This window comes from Dreissena polymorpha, chromosome 5, assembly GCF_020536995.1.
Source record: "Dreissena polymorpha isolate Duluth1 chromosome 5, UMN_Dpol_1.0, whole genome shotgun sequence".
Taxonomy (NCBI): Eukaryota; Metazoa; Mollusca; class Bivalvia; order Myida; family Dreissenidae; genus Dreissena; species Dreissena polymorpha.
In genome coordinates, this window is record NC_068359.1 from 84,775,468 (window position 1) to 84,797,387 (window position 21,920).

Sequence of the window (21,920 nt, forward strand, 5' to 3'; positions counted from 1 at the left end):
GAGAACAGTGGTTTAGCATTTTAAGATACTCAACCGCCACTCCTTTTCCCAGCTTGTTCATGGATCAATTAGACTGGACCTTGTATACCTGTACATCTTATAATGTTTATTCAATAATAACTGACTTACAGCCAATTACATTCTGAAATACATAGAATAACTTTCATTGCTCAAAATCAAGACATTTATACATGTTCACAGTTTATGTAATATGATGATTGCAAAAGAAATTACACTTATGAATGACATTCGTTTCAATTGGAAATATATACTTACATAAACAATGTATGTCTTTGAAAAACTTACTTAACGAGTGTTTGATTTAAACACATAATAATCATAGTCTGTTCATTGTACTATTTCATTACCTGATAAATCTCTTATTTTGCTAGCTACCTGTGCAGATTCAGTTTTTCTTGTCATCGACAGTTATTTATTAACATTAAATTGCACTTAATACAGTAGTTGTCATGTTATGTTTGAATATATTTACATATGTTATCAGATCTTAAAACGACGACATATTATTTAAAGCCTTTTTAGATTGATCTTACTACATAATGGTTAGAAGTATATATTAAATTATAAAGGTTTCGATGCTCATATATTGCACTTGTTTGAAGCACAATATTAAATAACATTATTTTTAACTGAGAAGATGACACAAATTAATCACCAATTACAAGACCAAATAAAATTGAAATTGCAGTTTTCGACATTTATTGATTTTGCATTGCAATAAAGACTAGCTGTAAATGTGTGTACAATTTAACTGATATTGCTTTCTCGTTTCGAATCGTTTTTGTTATGGTATTATATAATATATGATTAAATAAATGCATTTAAATATATTATAAGGAATATTCTGTTGCAATAATCAAAATCAAACACAATTGTGTACATACCAGACACAAATTACCAGTTAACGTGAGTTAAAACACCAAATACAATCAGAACAAAACTATGTCATATACTAAGTAAAGCTTTCTGAAACACGGGGAAGGTAGTGATTCACAGGAAGTTGTTCTTATAACAATACAGTATCAAAATATATCTGAAGATGTCAACCTTTGGCCATGGATCAATAGTCCATTAAGGCAGTAATTAAGATATAAATTTCAATAACAGAAATCAATTAAAATAAGTTCGTAGCTTTAATAGGCAAATACTTATACAAACAAATATATTTAACGATAAAATAAGCGTAGGTTAAATATATTCTAAGAGTGTACGATAAATGTAAGCATAATAATTTATTCTTACAAAACAGTATAAGCACCCTGTTGTAAAGCGTATTTTTGTCTTGTTCAAAATGGCAAACAAACGAATTATAGTGATTTAATTTTATTTTGTTTTAACATTAAGCTTTTCATGTTGCACTTTTTAAGCTCCATCGTGAATTTATATTAAAATATCGAGAGATAAATGAACATCTGACACTATAAAGTACTATATTAAGAGTTGAATACACGTTTTCTCGACATGGAAATGGGGAAGTTTTGTTTGGTCTTCTTTCCTGGTATTATCTTTGCATGCAATGTGCCTTTAGTAAAAACTGATAAAAAATATTCACTTTAACTGCAGCAAATTTAAACATGTTTTAAATTGTAAAAATATAATCTCATAAATCTTACAAATCAACAAAACACAATATATAGTTACGACTGTAATAAACAGTAATAAACATATTACAATACTAGTGTATATTTATAAACTTAAACAAAATTATGTTCTTGGTTAAAGTCACCGTTCATAGCTAAATATATGGGCAGAATCGTAAGAAAACGTGTTTTTATTGAGGATTTCACTGAAAATCCGGTTGAAATCGGTTGAAAACAAACAATATAGCGCTTTTTATTGTGGGGTCGAGTATGGTAAAGTACGAACACGAACTTATTAATGTTCATGATTCCACGCTTGACTTCAAACCTACTCAAACAAAATGTCAGATACGGGCGAATTTAGCAGATATGATAGCGATGAGAAGGTGAGAACAAATGCAAATACATCTGGTACAGACGGAAACAGAGTTGCAACGTTAAGTATTTGCTAAATCTATGTGTTTATCTTCCATATGCTGATAATGCTAAAAATAACATCATAATTTGCATAACTCGCGATGCTGCTATGATTTTCGCCTATTGCATGTATTTATGATCATTTTATCGATTCAAAGCCGATTTTGACCAGGTTTTCGATGTAAACCTCGATAAAAATATATTTCAATGAATTTATGTAAAGTTTATTTCTCGCTATACGATTGATATGCAAAACAACGATGAACGGGGACTTAAAGCTTTGCAAACAAACATTCACACATCATAGTATAAAAATAACATTTAATGCAAAACATCATTTCTCCATATAGTTTAACGCCATTGATTTATGTACCTATCGTACCTGAAATCATGAATGGTCTTAACAAAGCAAGATTTGATGTAATGCTTTATTGTTTATCATAGTGATCGGGAAATTAAATAATAAATATTGCATATTTAACATGTTGATAGTTATTACAAAAAACAATATTTAATGAAAACTCAATATTCTAAAATATCTACAGCTCGATAGCAAATTTATTAATAGCAATTACAATTGTAGCAGCATCAAATTAAAATCTGCTACACATTAAACATTGTATAATCAGATGTAGTAATCGAGCTCTTGGAATACAAATATTTGGAGAATATAATTTAGGTCCCATCTTGGTATCTGTGTTCCGTTTTAACACTGTCATTTACTAATCCATTTTCATATGTTTGGTAATGTCCATACATACTCTTTAAACTTTGTGAAATGCATTAGTATCCCAATAACAAATATACGTGGTTTAACTAATATTTGATTAAATAATATGTTATTGTATATGTTAGTGGATCAAATACCTGCTAGACAATGTACACAAGATGCTTCCCTTTTCACTCTTGATTTATGGAGAGCAGAGTTAAACTCAGAGTGAGACATTGTATCACAGTTGATAGGCCAATGATCGATGTTAGAGAAACACTATACAAATACAGTTTATCGAATATATGCTCAAACAATTAAGCCGTATGTGCAAAGAGTATTGGGTTTACAAACTAATAATGTGATATTTGATAAGAAATCTTCGCCCAAATCAAACTGAAGCTCTTGATAGTGAGACTGCGAAGATAATGCCATACATCATTATTACCATTTATAACGTTCGCTACCGTGAGAGTAATGAATGTGAATACGACACGTACAATTCATGTTCATTCGCCGAACCTACAACCCTTCCTCTTTACCTCTTAGACTCACAATGACGTTGGAGTTCATTGAACAATGCAGAACTATGCGCAGGCAGTAAATATCCATGTTAAATTCAATAGAAAGTGGTTTACGATGTTTGAGTGATAAAACCGCCTTCGACAACGACAAATAATGTGTATTTTGTGAACCTCAAAGAATCACACTCATCTTGTTGATATTCAGACTGTACAGACATATCCACAGGCAGCTAATATAAATATCTAATGAAGTACTATGTCTGAGGGACGATAGTGATTTCGACAACGACACACTTTTATCAATGGCGATGTACAATCTACCACTAAGACTCGTGATGTTAAAACCACAAAGATCTTTTAATATAACGGAATTCTCCATACTTAATTCAATACTATGTGTTTCCTACTCTGTGAGGGATGCTAGTGAGTGTTTAAAACGGCGAAACATTTCCTTCGCCGAACTGCCACACAAACAACTAAGACCTCAACTCTTGATTCAGACCCTGGAGAGCCCCCAATACACTACATATGCAATAATCTACTTTAAGTAAAACGTTTTCAGCTGTTCAAGCGAACACAAACACCGATGGAATTCAGAAATTCTATTATACTATGATCAAATATTTCATCTATACTAAGTGTTTCCAGCTGTGTGAGAGACAACAGCGATTTCGAAATTCGTCTTACATGTTCTTTTGAATGGTTCAACGAACCACTAAGACTCAGACTCTTTATATGCAGAGAATGCAGAGCCTTCCACATAAATGGACTGTCATGAATTAATTGTAAACTAAGTTCTTCAAGCTGTTTGAGAGACGACAGTGAGTTCGATAACACGGATGCACCTTGCCTTGTCAGTCTGTACAACGTTACACTCAGACTCCTTATATACAGACCACACAGAGCTTCCCACAGACAGACATTGTTTTTACATTGTAAACTAAGTTCTTCAAGCTGTTTGAGAGACAACAGCGATTTCGAAATTCGTCTTACATGTTCTTTTGAATGGTTCAACGAACCACTAAGACTCAGACTCTTTATATGCAGAGAATGCAGAGCCTTCCACATAAATGGACTGTCATGAATTAATTGTAAACTAAGTTCTTCAAGCTGTTTGAGAGACGACAGTGAGTTCGATAACTCGGATGCACCTTGCCTTGTCAATCTGTACAACGTTACACTCAGACTCCTTATATACAGACCACACACAGCTTCCCACAGACAGACATTGTTTTTACATATCCCAATTGTACTGTCAATAAGAAGTGTTTCCAGCTTCTTTTTTTTGTTTCGTTCGGAACTGTCAAGCCTACCGCAAAGACTCAGACTCTTTATTTGCATAGTTATATGCATACTATGCTGCGCTTCCCACCGTAAGGAACTGATATCAATGAATTCTAAAGCAAGTGTTTCCAGATGTTTGAGAGACAACAGTGAGTGCGATAACTTTGATGCATCTTTCTTTTTCACTCTGTACAAACTTAAACTCAGACTCCTTACATGCAGGCCAAACAGAGCTTCTAACAGACAGACGTTGTTCTTAAATATTCCAATTGAATGGTCCATAAAAAGTGTTCCCAGCTGATTCATAGACAACAGTGAATGCGACAATAACTTGACATGTTCTCGTTCGAAACTGTCACGCCTGCCACTAAGACTCAGACTCTTTATATACATACCATACAGAGTTTCCGATGGAAAGGGACTGATGTTAATGAATTCTAAAGCAAGTGTTTCTAGCTGTTTAAGAGACAACAGTGAGTGGGATAACTTTGAAGCATCTTTTTCTATCAATCTGCACAAACTTAAACTCAGACTTTTTACATGCAGGCCACACAGAGCTTCTAACATACAGACGTTGTTCTTACATATCGCAATTGAAAGATCCATAAGAAGTGTTCCCAGCTGATTTATACACAACAGTGAATGCGACAATAACTTGACATGTTCTCGTTCGAAACTGTCAAGCCTAACACTAAGACTCAGACTCTTTATATGCACACCATACAGAGTTTCCCGTCGAAAGGGACTGATGAATTCTAACGCAAGTGTTTCCAACTGTTTGAGAGACAATAGTGAGTGCGATAACTCGGATGCATCTTTCCTTGTCAATCTGTCCAATCTTACACTCAGACGGATTATAGGAATACCACGCAGAGCTTCCAACAGACATATATTGTTCTCAAATCTTTTAATATCTACCTCCAAAATAAGTGTTTCCAGCTTATTAAGAGACGACAGTGCGTGTGACAATAACTTTCCATGTTCTCCTTTTAAACTGTCCAGCCTACCACTAAGACTCAGACTCTTTATATTTAGACTATGCAGAGCTTCCAACAGAACTGGGTTATCATCAATTAAATCTAAAGCAAGTGTTTCCAACACAATCGATTCAACCTCCCGTGTCCATTCGCATTTCTTATAACTCAGACTAAGATTATTTAGACATTCCATCTGTGTACGTGATATTTGTGAGTGCCCAGACGACGATACACGCTTCATTGTAGAATTGTCTAAACTAACAAATACACTCAAATTCGTCATATCCAGACTGCGCCAAGCTTCCCACACCGCGTCGATGGCATTATCGTTTCCGATTAATATATTGGTTGCATCGATAACATTCCCTTTAGATATAAAATTCCTTTTAATTTGTGTTTGCTCAATACTATATGACTTGTCCATTGTTCCATTCACAAACGATGTTATTTCACAGTCCTCAAGTAGACATTTTACATTATGCTTTTCTGTCTTTATGATGTTGAACAAACATTGTAGCCAGGTATTGGAACACGTGACATCTCCTAATTCAATGTGTTCAATAGAGGGCAATACATGAAAAGGTTGTTCTGCTGGATCTGAATTGTTTAGTAGAAAACGTACCGGACATACCGATGTGGCCGAGCTGACAATATCTGAAAATGTTAATTCTAGAACTTACTACATTTTGAACATAAACAATATAAAATAAACCTAGTGATATACGCATAATTCTTAGCATGTTTACATATTTCTGATAAAATCGATTCAAATCGCCGGAACCCACTTTCACAACATACGACCTTGGAATATAATGTCAGACATAGCTCGTATTTATTTATAAGGTTCCGTGTCAAATTATACACTGACATTCAACAAATAAAGCTGTAATTTGATTCTCATCAATTTATAAAAACACATATTATACCCAGGTTTGAAATAAGCATACAAATTATATGAACCGATGCTAGTTTCATAACAAAACGTTTGATAAGGAATGTGTTCTGTTTGTACCGGCAGTTTAGTGTGATTTGGAAAATGTACCAGAGTAAGTCTATTAAACGATGTGTTATTAAAACAGTTACATGCAGGCACAGTTTGATATGGCATATGAGCGTTAACTGTTAGCTTTTGCCTCAATTATCAATATCCAATCGAATATTCATTGCTTTCAAGACTTTATACGGAGAGTTATTAAAAGAGAAAATTAATTAAAAAGTTCAGAAAACATTATGATATTTTACTTAATTAAAATGGGTATCAGGAAAAGAAATAGTGTTTTGTTGTTGATGTTTGTTCATGAATTTAAATGTACGAGGTTGTCACAGAAGTCCGTGGACTTTGCTCATAACATTTCCATTATTAAGAGTAGTCTGCATATTTCCATGGTAGTGATACCTTATTAATATGTTTAGAAAAGTTGTGTAAGACTATTGGTTAGGAAAATCGCTTACAATTTTTTTTGGAACATAAGTAAAGTAAATCCGGAGCACGACATTAGCAATATTTCACTATTCTGCATGTTTATTGTCTGATCAAGTTTCACGATAAATGGGCAAATAAATGACCTCTTGACAGTCGAAGTTTGATTCAAACCACATAAGAAATCTGTCCCCGTTATGGCTGCCGTGTTTTTTAATAGACAAGATCCATTTTCTCGTACGGCTGAGAACTATTTACTACTTATGTTCAGTAAACGTTTCGTGAAGATTGAGGACTCAAATTGTTTTTACTAGTTTTTATTTGTTTACGTTATCACCAAGTTTTCTAACTCGTCTGAGAAATCCTTGACACAAATGTTCGGAACACGTTTTACGCACATTGAGCAATAAATGATGTTCTCAAGTTTACAAAAACATGTTGTGTAACTCGAACTATTGATTGATCGTTTAACCCCACATGACCCGTTTCAAAATGAGCTTACATTTCATCTAGAAAGATTTGCTGATCTTGTTTCATTAATAATTAAAATAAATCTGGCTTCAGACTTTTAACAAGCTGGGTTTGTTTATTATACCTTGTGACATATTTTTGAACCGCATGCCATATGAACACATGTTCCTACCAAGTTGCATGAAGATTGGGAAATAAATTTGGCGATTAGTGATAAAAATTTAACTGTTTAAAACTCACGAAGAACGACGGACAAAAGGCTATAAATACAGCTAACCATGAGCACGTCATGAGCAGGCGAACAAGATGTGATAAAGATATCGTATGTTTCGCATCACATACACCCACTTTACGATAACAAAATGCTTAAAATTGTTAAAATTTGTTTGCGGACACAATAACGCTGTCACTGGATACGAAGTGAAAAACGACGCCAATCGGTGATTTAGAATAACTGTTATTAAGTTGTGTGCAGACACGATTACCACACAAAATACAACATGGTCTTTGCTCTAAGACCAACAATAGTCAACACTCTTGAAAATGGAAACTTCATCGCCATAGACCGCGATTGTCTTTGTCATGAATAATTAAAGATGTTAGTTTTGTATTGACCGGAGAGTGATGCTCATTATCAATATAAAGAAGTGAAACTCCAGCTGCTGTCAAGTCAAATTTACGTGAATTTCTGTCTATTATGTCCACTGTGCCCTATCGACCCAGATCCGAACCGAGGCTCTTGATTTCAGCGTTTGAGCATCCTCCGTATAGCCCAATAATGTTTACCTCACAATTTCGGGAGATGCTTGAGACTCTATATTATTTATTTTAGAATTTATAATTGTATCTTTCTCGAATAAATAAAATACGTATTTTATTTAAAACGTTCGACAAGTGTGTCACGGTTTACAGATAATATGAATTTATAAATGCAGATGTCGAAAAGTGTTGACGTTTTAACGTTAACGTCGCCATTCCTCAATTAGGTCCACGAAGTGCTTACGTAAGCAGTTTTGTTTTATACGTAATATGGTAAACATTCGCCGTTGATTTAACATGAAGTATTGTTTTATGCACATCACAATTGCCTGGGTTTCTTATTTATTCAAATAATCATAACGGTCATAGAAATTTGCCGAACAACGTAAATAATCTCTCTCCGATATTGTACAATCTAGCATGATTCCTGTAGAGTTTTCCAATGACGTTACGAAACTTTTGGATGTTAACTTACCGAATAAGAAACGCATAAAGGTAGCAGCCCAACATTAGCATTTCTAAAAGTACGTAAGAATGTGTATTGCGTAAATCATGCGCAACAGAACTTTGCGATATTAAATTGATACTTTACCTATAGTGTCCATTACACGTTATTTCATCGTCTATTAAATTCAAACTTTTTGTAAAACGGATGTCTAGAACCACTCACTTAATACAGACATAACAACGTTCAACACTGATTCTAGCTGCAATTAGCATTTGGTGACAGATTTACAAACATGTTACCATGTTATTATTTATAACGGATTATTTAAAAGTACTAACAATATTGAATGCATCTATTTTACCTAAAGATGGACAATTATAGATAATAATTAAAAAACACACGATGTCTTCATAGTGTCTTCATAATATCTCACATGTTACCCCGTTTTGAAAAGTGCACTCATTAACATTTCATTATCTAAATTTAAATACATACCGATAATGCACAATCATATTCACCCCCTATTGCGTGATAAATAAAAGATATTTCATTCGGCCGGAATATGTGTACAACAATATGAACAAATGAAACATGTAATCGTTATTTTTAAATTGCATTAATTGCTTTAAAATGGCACTTTGTTACAAGTCACACACATTCAAAATCTTTATCCCGAGTTCCAATGTACAAAACCCCGACATTTATAAACGGCATTTAACATAGTGTTCCAATTATAACGCGATACTTCAACACAAATATTGGTTCACATTTACTCGGTTACAAACAATTACTGTTTGAGTGTATATTGGCACAAAAACGGTATCCGCCCACCCAACATACACACATGTAGACACGTGTTAAAAAACACATATCACGAAGCAGTTCTCTCAAGTAACCATTTAAAATACTTTAAAAAGCAGTCTCATTAAAATAAAATAGAAATACTGTTAAGATTTAGGCATCGGATAAAATAACCTTTTTAACAATATAAGTATCAGTCTTGCTGGGTGCAATAAAATGCGTTTTGCATAGCTTAGTTTAGCAATGTATCTTATATAGGAGAGTACTCGTTATGAAAAATGCATTGTGCATTTGTGCGGATGACAATTGATACAGAAGTGCAATACAGGACCAAAACTCATTCCATTCAGACATTATAATAGCGTCCGACTCAAGATGACTTTAATGAGATTGTTTGTATATGATTTTAATACAATAAAAAACTTGTCTAACAGGTCGCTTTTGTTTGTTTTTTTAAAATCTGAATCGACGAAATTACATGATATTCTGCAGCGTGCCTTACTAAAAATTAATGTGAATAGTTTTAATAAGATTGACCAGAATCATTAATCCATGACAGGTAGGTAATTCTCGAATTTCCACCTCAAGTCACTTCTGTGTTCGCTTCTCTCAAACAAATCACATGGTGCAATTATCTAGTTGAACATCAGCTCTTCATAAAAATGATAAAAAGGAATACGGTACAACGAGAGCGTAATTAAATTGCTTAAAATTGGAGTATTTGAACGGTATTTTGTTTTCTTTTTTAAGCTTTTTTTGATTTTTAAGCTGATTTGTGACCTTACTTGAGGCAAATTCAAATTTTGTAAAGATATTGTCAAGGAAAACATTAAGACAGAGTTCGATCAATATTGAGTATGAAATGTTGCTTCACTTGTATCAAGATTTGACCTGTTGACATTGTTTCTCTATTTTTAACCAGAATAAAACATTGCCTATTTAATATTAAGTTTGAGTTCCATACGGATTTCAGAAATGGTGAGAAATAAATGTGGTGTGAGAAATGTTGCTCAGAAAGAACTACGTGTCTTAACGGTTCGATCCTTTATTTACTCTATTTAAATCATATCAATAACCATGACGTCACCGTCATCGACGGCCGACGTAAACGCGCCATGGCGGCAAAGCATGACGTTACATATTCTCAACATTCTGGGGGCCGCGAAAAGTAATAAATATGAAACAATATAACGTTTGGCAAAATCATCAAATAGTTATGTAAATTATCATTTAAAGCAAAGTAAATAGAAAAATCATTTCTAAATCATGCTTTTCGGTCATGAATGTCATTTAAGAAAATACAATCCTGAACATGTCCTTTTCAATTATTTCGAATGCAATCGAAATCACATTACAAAGTCTAAACGTGTCTATTGGCACTCAATTGGTTAAGGCTTGTAATTGGGCGCGTCGACACTCCTTGGCTGGAACGATCAACTACAGTGCCTACACTTCCACTTCCACTTACCCGAAAGCAGCTGTTCCACGTCCCCGAGTTTCCACTTCAAGCGCGGACCGTCGTCATGGATATGTTGATTATCGTACCGCAAATCACAGTTAAGGTCGTCGTATTCAGCTTCCTGTCCGTCGTATTCTTCGAGCTGAAAGTCGGCGTGCGTGACTTCTTTCTGAAATGGCATCACCGGCGACAGTCGTTCTATCTGAATCCCCCGGACTTCGGGGCAGCGACATCGTGTCAAATGCTTCGAGATTCCCTTCGATTGACATGCCCTTAATGGGAGTTATTGACGGAATAGGAGAGAAATCCGTTTGAGTGCTTTTTTCTAAACATTTTGAGGTTTTCTTGCTCGCAATATTCAGCTTTTCTTTCTGTTTCTTGTTTAGCTGTTCTCGTTTCCTAAGACGATTGATCTGGGTGAACGGCGTCCGGAGGTTAACGCGCATAGACGGCGTTCGCGTTGTCTTACGCGTTGACGGCGTCCGTGTCGCAAGACTCGTGCTGGGAGCGCGATGTACGGAGTTGCGCGAGATCTCGATCCGCGAGAGGTTAGTAGCACTGCGCTGGAAAGACTTCGTCGGAGACTTTGAAGATTCTGTATCCGTGGTTGTTTTCTAAACATAGTCGAAGTACTTCTTGTCCGCATATAGCTCCTCTAGCAAGCTCTTGAGCCTGTTTTCTGACAGCTGTCGCTTCGACGTATCCATGTTTATACTCTCCATACCTTTCGCCTTGTCCCCAAGAGCGTCCTTCCACGCCCTGGGATTCTCCTTCCGGTGGAAGCGCGCGAGGGGGTGCATGGTGGAGGCAGGGGGCATTGTGGGCATGGGCGTGGAAAATTCTTCTTCTAGTGCGGTGGACGAGCGCGTGAGTCTATCTGGGTTGCACCTAGTACATTGTGACATCGAAGAGGATTGAGGGTTCAGGACGTGATAAGATCGATCTCTCGCTCGAATAGGAGTGACGGCTTGCGGAGGATCTCTAGCATACCAGTTGCAGTTAAATGAAGACGAGAGACCAACGGGATAAACGGGCTGTCCAGTAGGCGCTGCGGTGGAATTGTGTATCCTAAAAGGCAACTAGGTGGAAGTCGACTGAAGCTCAAAAGGTGTGATCAAGGACGTCGGGGGTACCCAAGATGGCGCTGTGGCCGAAATCGTCGATTTCCCTGATTGTGCGGTTTCGAAACTTTGTGGAGGCCATACTGGCGTTGTGGCGGAAGTCGGCAGTGACCAATTCTGCGTGGTTGCGGAGTTTTGCTGTAGTCCAGTTACTACATCGACAATAGTTGGATGTAGCCCGTAGAGCACGTGTGCGGTGGAATTCGACGAAAGTTCATTTAGTCTTTCGGCGGATGCTGGTGTTGCAAGTTTTCTGTCATCAGTGGTGATTGAAGCCGACGGCAGACCTGGGATGTTAACGGTTTTATTGTTTGTGTCTGTGGAAATAATATCTTTCTTAAATTTCTGTAACTTCCGTTTAAGCTGATTCGTGTACGTCGCTGTTCCGTCATTTCTTCCGGAATTCGCTCAACTTCTGTTTAACTTAAAATCTTCTCAATCGCTTTTAACGAGTCCAATACTTCGGAAATGTTGTTCAAAATCATCCCGATGGAGTCATGATCATTTTCATCTTTGGCAGTCTGTAGTTCTTCAAGTTCATGTGCGATGATTGCTCGACACCCATTACGAATAGACAATAGTTTCTGTTAATCTTGTTTCATTGTTATTTTTCTTCACGGCACCATAATTTGTGAGAAATGTTGCTCATAAAGTACTACGCGTCTTAACGGTTCGATCATTTATTCACTCTATTTAAATCATAACAATAACAATGAAGTCACCGACATCGATGGCCGACGTAAATGCGCAATGGCGGCAAAGCATGACGTTACATATTCTCAACATGTGGATTTACAAGTTGCCACAATGTTTTACAAAAGACCTATCTCATGACTCTTTTTCTACCCAGATTTAACATTTGCATACAAGTTTTCCAAATAAACATTCTGACAAAGTCGAATCAATATTGCCCAGAAATGTGTTCACTGGAACTGTTATTAGGTAAAAGCAATTACCAAAAATTTAACGTTTCGACTTATTTTTGACTTCACCTGACCATTCGAACCGTCAAATTTCTGCTCGTAGCGTATTGCTAATTGAATAACAAAATCCTTTTAGATAAGAGATCGATGCCAGAATGAAAAAGCAGCTGATGTGCGAATCATTTAGGTATCGTGGTACTGATTTTTTATATTGTGTGTCTCGTGAATTCAAGTGTTAGTATAAATACCGCGATATAAATTGTGTTAGCCGTATATCTATTTTCCATTTCATACAAATACATGCAAAAAGTAGGTTACTAAAATTTAAAGGTTTAAGTTTGCGATATCAGATAACCATGTTCTTAATGTAATGTCTCATAGAGGTGTCAATCGGCGATTATATGCAAGCATTTTATGTTAAATGTTTATGTCTATTTCTAATTGAATTTTTTTGTTGCACGATTGCGTCAATATCGATAAAAAATCAAATATGTGTCCGTACTAATCGACTGGAACAGCTTATTTATTTTATGTGTTATGTATTGTATCAGTAACGTTCCGAGCGACATTTGGAAAACAGGTTCAATTTTTAGACACGCATATTACAATGTCACACGATGTATTCATGCGAACGCGCCTTTCGAATTGAGAGAATATACCGATTTAAAATAAAAACGTTATGATGAATCATATTTTCGATGTCTTTTTATTAGGAGATATGTAGTAATACTTTGAATTTTACATGACTGCATGAACTTGTGAAATATTATTAAATTATATTTCTGATGAAGGTGTCATTGTCAAAACAATGCGTGAGGTACTGTAATAGAGTAACAAATATGTCCCTTATAATTATGTCCAAATAGAGATACTTACATATAAGACATCTGGTTAATATTGCCCTTTTATTTTAGGTTAAGTAACATACATTGAAGCATTTGCTTAAGACATTATTATAAGGTATCATTTTATATATGTTGTGGTATTTTACTCATGCGCCGATTCTCTTAATAGTTATTAAAGTTTACATTTATAAGATACTATTAATAATAATGTATATATCTACCTTTCAAACATACGCCGTATCCATAGAGTTTTAGCACTCTTAGTTTGTGACACGATGCCAGTTCAAAGTCCATAGTGGATGAAGACTTTTCACATTCAGGTGAACTCTTCCCATCAAATAAAGGGTCCCGCGAGAATACAGTTACACGTAGAACCTCGACACTGGACGCATTCATAACCCAAAGTGAGTGCAAATCTGAATGAATGTTTTCGTCGTCGATGTTAAAGTGACTGAGTTTTAGGTTAATACATGTTTGCGCATTAGCAATGGCCTCTCTATATCCTGACAGGACGCAGTGCTGAAAGGGGCTGGGTTTGAACTCGTATTGACGGTAATGAAGCTGGTCACATTTGTCCATCATGTCAGAGAGTGTATTCGCAGCCGAAATGTCTAACCCGCACAGAAAAGTTAAAACTTCAGTAACATCAAGGTAGGAATTGTTATTGCGTTTAAGATATCCCGAAATTATGCCATTGATTGTTTGGGTATTGCGTGCGATATGATATGCAGCTAGGAATTCCTGTAAGCTTTTATGGATAAAGGAAAATGATGACGATAATCGTAATACCGATGCTTTTGGAGTTGCAGACAAAATACCTGACTTTAAAGCCGTGTCAAGTTCTTCTTCTAACTTATAAAGCTTTAATTCGCTTATACCAAACACAAGCGAATTTTCCCTTGTGTTTGAAAACAGCAAATGAAATGCTGCTTCAGCAAGACGATTTAGTTGTTCAATATTGGGTTGAATGTATTGCGTGCCCGTAAAGCAAGGAAATGGCGGATGCTGAAATTCACTAATTTTGCTGTTTGCCTTCTTTAGAAGACTTTCCAGTATGATACAGTATATTTCACATTTAGAGCCTTTCAGTGTTATTCCTTCAGCATATGAACATAAAATTACAGAGAGCATCATTGGTGACAACAGTAAATCGTTAAGCTTCTTTTCGGTTACGTAACGCTTAAATAATAGATGTTTAGCGCTCAACTCCTTCCTATCAATTATCAAACTCAACAAATTTCTACTAAGCTCGACAGGATCGTTAACTCCTTCAAGTTGCAGAAGAGTATGCATCTCTGAGTGGTTAAATGTTCCTTCAGCTACTTTCCAAGGTCGAGTTGTAATCAAGATGACGCATTGTCTGTGGGATGTTACCAACTTCGGTAGGTTGTTTCCACCTCCAGGACCGGTCCATTCATCCAAACCATCTAGTAGTATCAAGCAAAGTTCGCGTTTCATTATCTCATTCAGTAATGTGTAGGCCTTCTTGCGATCTTCTTCAGACGAATATATCGAGTCGATTATCTGTTCCTTGATCATGTTGTAAATTGAGATTTCTGTTACCGAATTTCTCAACGTTATGTGGAAGACAAAATTGTAACGGTGTAAAGACCAGTAATCTTTGAAGAAAAAGGCGTAATTCGTTTGCGTTTCAGTATGTGCTATCTTCGTTTTCAATTGTTTTTCTAATTTTATACGACACCAGTCCATAACTAACTTTGCAAGAAACGTGGATTTGCCCGTTCCGGCCTCGCCTTGAATAAACGTCTTATGGTTCTCTTCGGCATACTTTAAAAACATATTGTCGTAGTTCTTGATTTGCATGCCGGTTTTTTTAAAGGACTGTTTGTCTTTTGTCATCACCAGCAGCTTGGGTGGCATATAGATGTCCCTTAATTTTTCTTGAACGCAGTCTTTCAAAGGCGAGGTCGTCACATAACTAAGTTTTTCGTCGTAATGCGCCGTCAAACCTCGGAGCATATCTAAAATCAGGAAAAATGTATGTGACAAAAAAGAGACGAAATTCTTTGCTTTCGGTGGAATACCGATATACAGGTTTCCTGTAAAGAAAGACTAAAAGTATATTAATAAGTTTCTCACAGGCGTTTACGCCAGTGAATATAAGTAAACTTGTTACTAAAGTGAGTTAAAATCTGTCGATATTATTTCATTGAAGTGAACACATTTTCTGTGTATTTTATATTGTTTATTAAGTTTTAACGATATTTTTATATTTAAACTTTTTTGTATGAATGCGTGTGATTACGAAACACATAATCCATCATGTTGATTGAAATGAACAAAGATCTAAAAACAGAATGTGTTGATTGTTAAAAAAAACAATAATGATATTTTGAGTCGCGATACCCGGAGCTCACACAATTCAGAAAACAGTTAGTTAAAAGTAACAATAGCAGTATTTGTCATAGAGGATATGTGTTGGATGTGATGGAATGTTGATTTTATTTCACGTGCGATCATAGAACAAATATATGTTGAATGATCACAAGTGAATTAATGCGCCACGAGTGCAAATAATTTTTTCTATGATCACGAGTAAATAAAAATCGATATCCCAACTAAATACAATACTTTTCTTTTATGTCATGCTTACAAATGATTATTTAAGTATTTTTGCCTTTCCGAACCATATACTTACCCGTTGAGTGCCCGAAATCTTATTACACATATGTTCAAAGGAAGCTTGTCCGTATGTTTTTATATAAACATTCAATGCAGAGAGACATCGCTCTTGGTACAATCGAGGCAACAATGGGGAAACCAATTATATCTAAAATAGTTCCGGTAAAACAATGAAAATTATCGATAATTTTCACTGTTATTTTTTCTCTTTTTGAAACTGTGAAATATCAGTTTTAATTCACTGATGTTTCTCTATAAACCATTGAAAAGCATTAAATAAAGCGAATACTGCGGATGTATTAAGTAAACAGATTCTACCAGCCGTTATATGTTTGTAAATGTTCCTTACATTTTTAAAGAGTCAAAGTTGTACGGTAGTGGAGTGTTCTTGAACGGAAACAATACCTGCAAAACTGTTTTTATTCTTTAATATCAACATAATACATGTAGGACGGAAAGGTCGGACAGGAAAAGACGATTGTGGATAAATAAAGTTCGAATGCATATTGGATAAAGCGCACAAAGGGCCTTAACACTTACCTCATACAGAACGACAAAGGAAAATAACTCTTATTTTAGAAAGTATTTTGTTATCATTCTTTGCATGATACTTCTCCTCATGGATATATATATATATATATATATATATATATATATATATATATATATATATATATATATATATATATATATATATATAAACATATATACAATAATAATGTTTCAGATTAAAATCTTGAATCCTATCTTACATAAATACAACCCTGAAAAGTTACATCATACAACAATAACAAATGGCAGCTTGTTACTAAGGAACACATGAACAGGATATAAATTACGTTGGAACCAATATCCGGGTTGTCAATTTATTGTATGAACCAATGTCTCGGAGGTCAAAAAACGTAGGAACAAATGTCCGCCTTGTTAAAAGTACCATAGGAACTACTTTTCGTGCGAACGAATGTTCGGCACTTCACATGTGTGTTGTATCAGGTAACCACGATTTGTCCCACAAAACTTTAGGGTGTCTGTGTCAGCATAACGGATGTTTGTACCATGGTAATCATATAAATCAAATTTGCTTTTCACAAAATCGTAACTCACTCCTGTGTAATAACTTTTTTGCATTCCAGTTAATTGCAAGTGCAACAGATAATGTTAGAAATGTCACTACACATTGCTTTGTATTATCAACCCGTTCTCTCTGGGTTGTTGTACTAGAATATAATGTACTTAAATGAGATACGGAGTAAACGGTTAAATGCGACACCCCCATGTCGACAAGTTGTTTTATTTTCTGTGGAAAAAATATACTATTAATTAAATACTCAGTGAGAACATTTGCATTATAATAAACATATCAGTTTCACATTGTTTTCTGCGTTAATGTATAACTTTGGCGTACATGTCCAGACAATTTAACGCATGTTACAAATATGTGTTTTTTCATCCCTGTAAGTGCAACAACGGGCATCGATCCGCTAGCATGAAAAATCGTTTTAGTTTGCCTAAATCTTCAGGGGCAGTCAATGGGTAATGGATGCGCACCCCCATACCGAAAAGTGGTACACATTTGTATCATTCACATAAAAAGAAATTAACAGAAAACAATTACACACTTACGCATGCATTTACACACCCCCTGATATGATCAATAACGCATTTACATACTTGATTATATGATGATAATAATAAGAGGTTGATTGGGACCAACGTTAATGAACACATACCGTCAACATCCCGTCCATAGTCGTCCATCGCTTGGTTGATTTCTACTTGTTGAATGCGCTCAATACCAACTCGAGTTTCTTCTGATATTTTCCTAACACTGTCTTGCGTGTGTATATCTAATTGTTTTTTTGAATCAGAAATCACTGTTTCAATGTGTTGTTTACCAGCCTGTATAGTTGCCTCTATTGATTGCAAAGCTTCCTGGAGAGTAATTTCCGCAACTTTTGAAAAGTGTTTCCCGGCCTCTTTCGCTTGTTTGAGGGTTTGATTGGCATCTTTCAACATCTCGCCCAGTTCGAATAGTGACAAACGATCATTCTGCAACTAAATGCAGATAACTTTGTATGTCCTCATGTAACTCTTCCTTTTATTACATGTACGCATTTGCACAATGTATACAATTATCTATATCAATAACTTTATTCGCATGTTCCCCATTATTGTTATGACAAGCTATTTCATGGTCCCTTTGATTCTCTTAAACGAAGTCACGTGCAAATTTCATATTACAGAAATGATATGTAATAAATAACCAGTTATGAACATTTGAAGGTACTCGCGAAATATACTTTATTCATATGTACAATTTGAAGGCATTGAGAACGTTTGAATCCTGCTTTCATCAAGCACACATTTGTTTCCATTGTTTTCATCGTTACAATCACATCGATATATCAATTCTACTTGCAATTGTATGTGTGGATATTTACGGAAAATCCATTTAATACTTTAAGTTGAAAGTGTTTTCCCAAATGCTGGTGATGTGATCAAAACGTTAAGATAAAGTTATATATAAAACTAAGTCTAACCTGAGTTAATTTCGTGCGCGCTGTTATTGCCAAAGGATCATGCATTAAGCACTTTGGATCAGCCAGTAGCGTTGCCAGTGTTTGAAAATAGTATTGCAGATCAGCATCGTTTAACTTGCAGTCGGCTGTGTGTCGTACGTCTCGGCCTATCTGACGGACCTAAAGAAACGATAATTAGTCATTTTAATAGACAGGCTATATTATAAGTGACGCTTAATGTTGTAGTAAAAATTATTTTAAAAGGTAACTGCATATATCCTTGTTTTTGCACACGTTAGTTAGCTGATATTGTAAATGTTCTACACGTAACCTTTTCTAAAGGGCACTGTGGGTCAGGCGGTTTAGGAGATAGGCTAGCAGAGAGACACGTTTCGAAGTGTGTGCAGTTCAACATCAAACTGAGTATGCCATTTAAGTCCGATTCCTGCACCACGGAGACACCTTTGTATCCATCCGGAGGTAAATAACATTTTCCGATTTCCCACGGTTCGGTCGCCCATCTTTCTGCTTTTGTATTTCGCCACGATGGATTGTAAAATCTATGGAACGATATGATTTTTTGTTTAACTTGATCGCATATTTGGCATTGCTGGAACACTTTTGTTTGGTGAAACCTACAGTTATTTCGTTTTCTGTTGTTGCACAGACCCGGAGTAGGACATGACATCAGGTTTTCAATTGAACAGTTCCCACAACTTCCACCAACCGCTGCGTGGACCCTCTGTAATTCTTTTTCAATGAAGTTGGTAAGCCCTTCCTTCGTACAGTTGAGAGCAAGACATACCTTAAACCAGTTATTGGTCTCCTTTTCAGTGAAAATGTTTGTGCTAGCAGCCATACTTTGAAATTCAACATGAAATGCTAATTGGCAAAATTCCTAGCAGTCAACCCCAGTGGTAACGGAATTGTGTCACAACATCAACGCTCTAATCAGCAACAGTCAAGCTTTCAGCTTTCCATCAATGCATAACTGTTTTACGGCACTTCATTCATCATCTATAAATATAAAATTAAAATGTCCTTTGTGATATGTAGAAATATGTGCTTGCTATTTTTGTATTTACTTTTTCACTCTCTCATTTAATAAATGTACATTTTTTAAGAATGTGTATTTCCGTTAAAGCAATGGCATAAAACCCGTTCAATGTGAAAACTCAATTTTATATTTCCAGAAATTAATAAATCTAGAATCCCAGTCATGAAGCATTATGAATCATTAGGTTTAACACCCGTTTTAAGGAGTTCCAAACGTCACACTTTCAACATTGTAAGAAGAAAAGATTTAGGCGTATTGGCCACATGCTTTCAGTATAAGACCAGATGATTGTGGTTATGAGTGTTTTATTTTTGATGTATGTGAATAGTAGTTTGATTAAATGGCAATGCACACAAGCAGAGTTCACTTTACTTTAAAAGCATATTATAGTTCAAACTTCATTACCACCAATGTTACAGTTCACATTCTGTCACATAACACACGTAATGTTAAAAAATATACCCACGAATATTTATCGCAAAATAACTGTTTTAAAGTTTGTGCACTTGCTTTGTCTCATCGTTTTATGAACGTTTTAACGTGTTTGTTTTAGTTAAAATAGTTGATTTACTTCATGGTTTAGTTATTAAAGCTTAAAAAATGTTACAGATTGATTATATTCAGTGTGCGTATGCTCGCTTATTACTTTATATATTATATAAGTATTCGTATTATAGAAACTCACATTCCGCTTTTCCGTAAGTAGTAAAGCTCTCACTTAATATAAATTATATCATTAGTGTGTCGCTTCAACTTGCATGCAATGTACGACAAGCAAAACAAATGCTCAACACAACCATCATACCACATGATATGAACACCTTTAACCATAGCCTTCTAGCTTCATGGGTTTGCAGAATTAAACAACACAATCAGTCGCGTAAACATTATGAAAAATTATGCTGATTTTCCACTGTTTAATATATGCTTTAAATTGACTTGGTGTCAGAATATCTTTTTTAGCTCACCTGATGGCTCAGGTGAGCTTTTGTGATCGGTCTTTGTCCGTCGTCCGTCCGTCCGTCCGTCGTCCGTCCACATTTGTTTGTAAACACTCTAGTGGCCACATGTCTTGTCCGATCTTCATAAAACTTGGTCAGAAGATTTGTCCCAATGATACCTCGATCGAGTTCGAAACTGGGTCATGCTGGGTGAAAAACTAGGTCACTAGGACAAAAAATAAAAACCTTGTTAACACTGAAGAAGTCAAATTTCAGCCCAATCTTCATGTATCTTTGTCAAAATGTTTGTCTTAATGATATGTTGGTTGAGTTCAAAAGTGGTTCCGGTCCGTTCAAAAAAATGGCCGTCAGTGGGCGTTGCTCATTTCCTTATTTGGCTATAGAGAAAACTTGTAAACACTCTAGAGGCCACATTTCTTGTCCGACCTTCGTGAAACCTGGTCCGAAGATTTGTCCCAATGATATCTCGACAGAGCTCGAAACTGGGTCTTGTTGGGTCAAAAGTTAGGTCACTAGGTCAAAAAACCTTGTAAACACTGTAGAAGTCACATTTCATGCCCAATCTTCATGTTACTCTGACAAAATGTTTGTCTTAATGATATATTGGTTGATTTAAAAAGTGGTTCCGGTCCGTTGAAAAACATGGCCGCCTGTGGGCGGGGCAGATTCCTTCATTTGACAATAGAGAAACCTTGTAAACACTCTAGAGGCCTCAATTCTTGTCCGATCTTCATAAAACTTGGTCAGAAGATTTGTCCCAATAATAACTCGATCGAGTAAGAAACTGGGTCTTTCTGGGTCAAAAACTAGATCACTAGGTCAAAAAAAAGAAAAACCTTGTAACCACTGTAGAAGTCACATTTCATGCCGAATCTTCATGTAACTTCGTCAAAATGTTTGCCTTAATGATATGTTGATTGGGTACAAAAGTGGTTCCGGTTCGTTTAAAAACATGGCAACCAGTGGGCGTGGCAGTTTTC

The 21,920-nt window shown here is 35.6% G+C and overlaps 1 protein-coding gene across 1 annotated transcript in view; it reads right to left on the reverse strand.

Moving 5' to 3' along the window:
• The window catches only part of LOC127881122 (uncharacterized), a 73,717-nt gene extending 54,022 nt beyond the window's left edge, over positions 1–19,695 (reverse strand). Inside the window, exons 1-3 of the mRNA XM_052428816.1 lie at positions 19,253–19,695; positions 18,943–19,101; positions 18,133–18,457 (exon numbers count right to left, since the gene is read on the reverse strand). Coding sequence (XP_052284776.1) covers positions 18,133–18,457; positions 18,943–19,101; positions 19,253–19,609 — 841 coding nt within the window. The 5' untranslated portion in view covers positions 19,610–19,695. The remainder of the gene's footprint in view (positions 1–18,132; positions 18,458–18,942; positions 19,102–19,252) is intronic.
• Between the last annotated feature and the right edge of the window lie 2,225 nt (positions 19,696–21,920).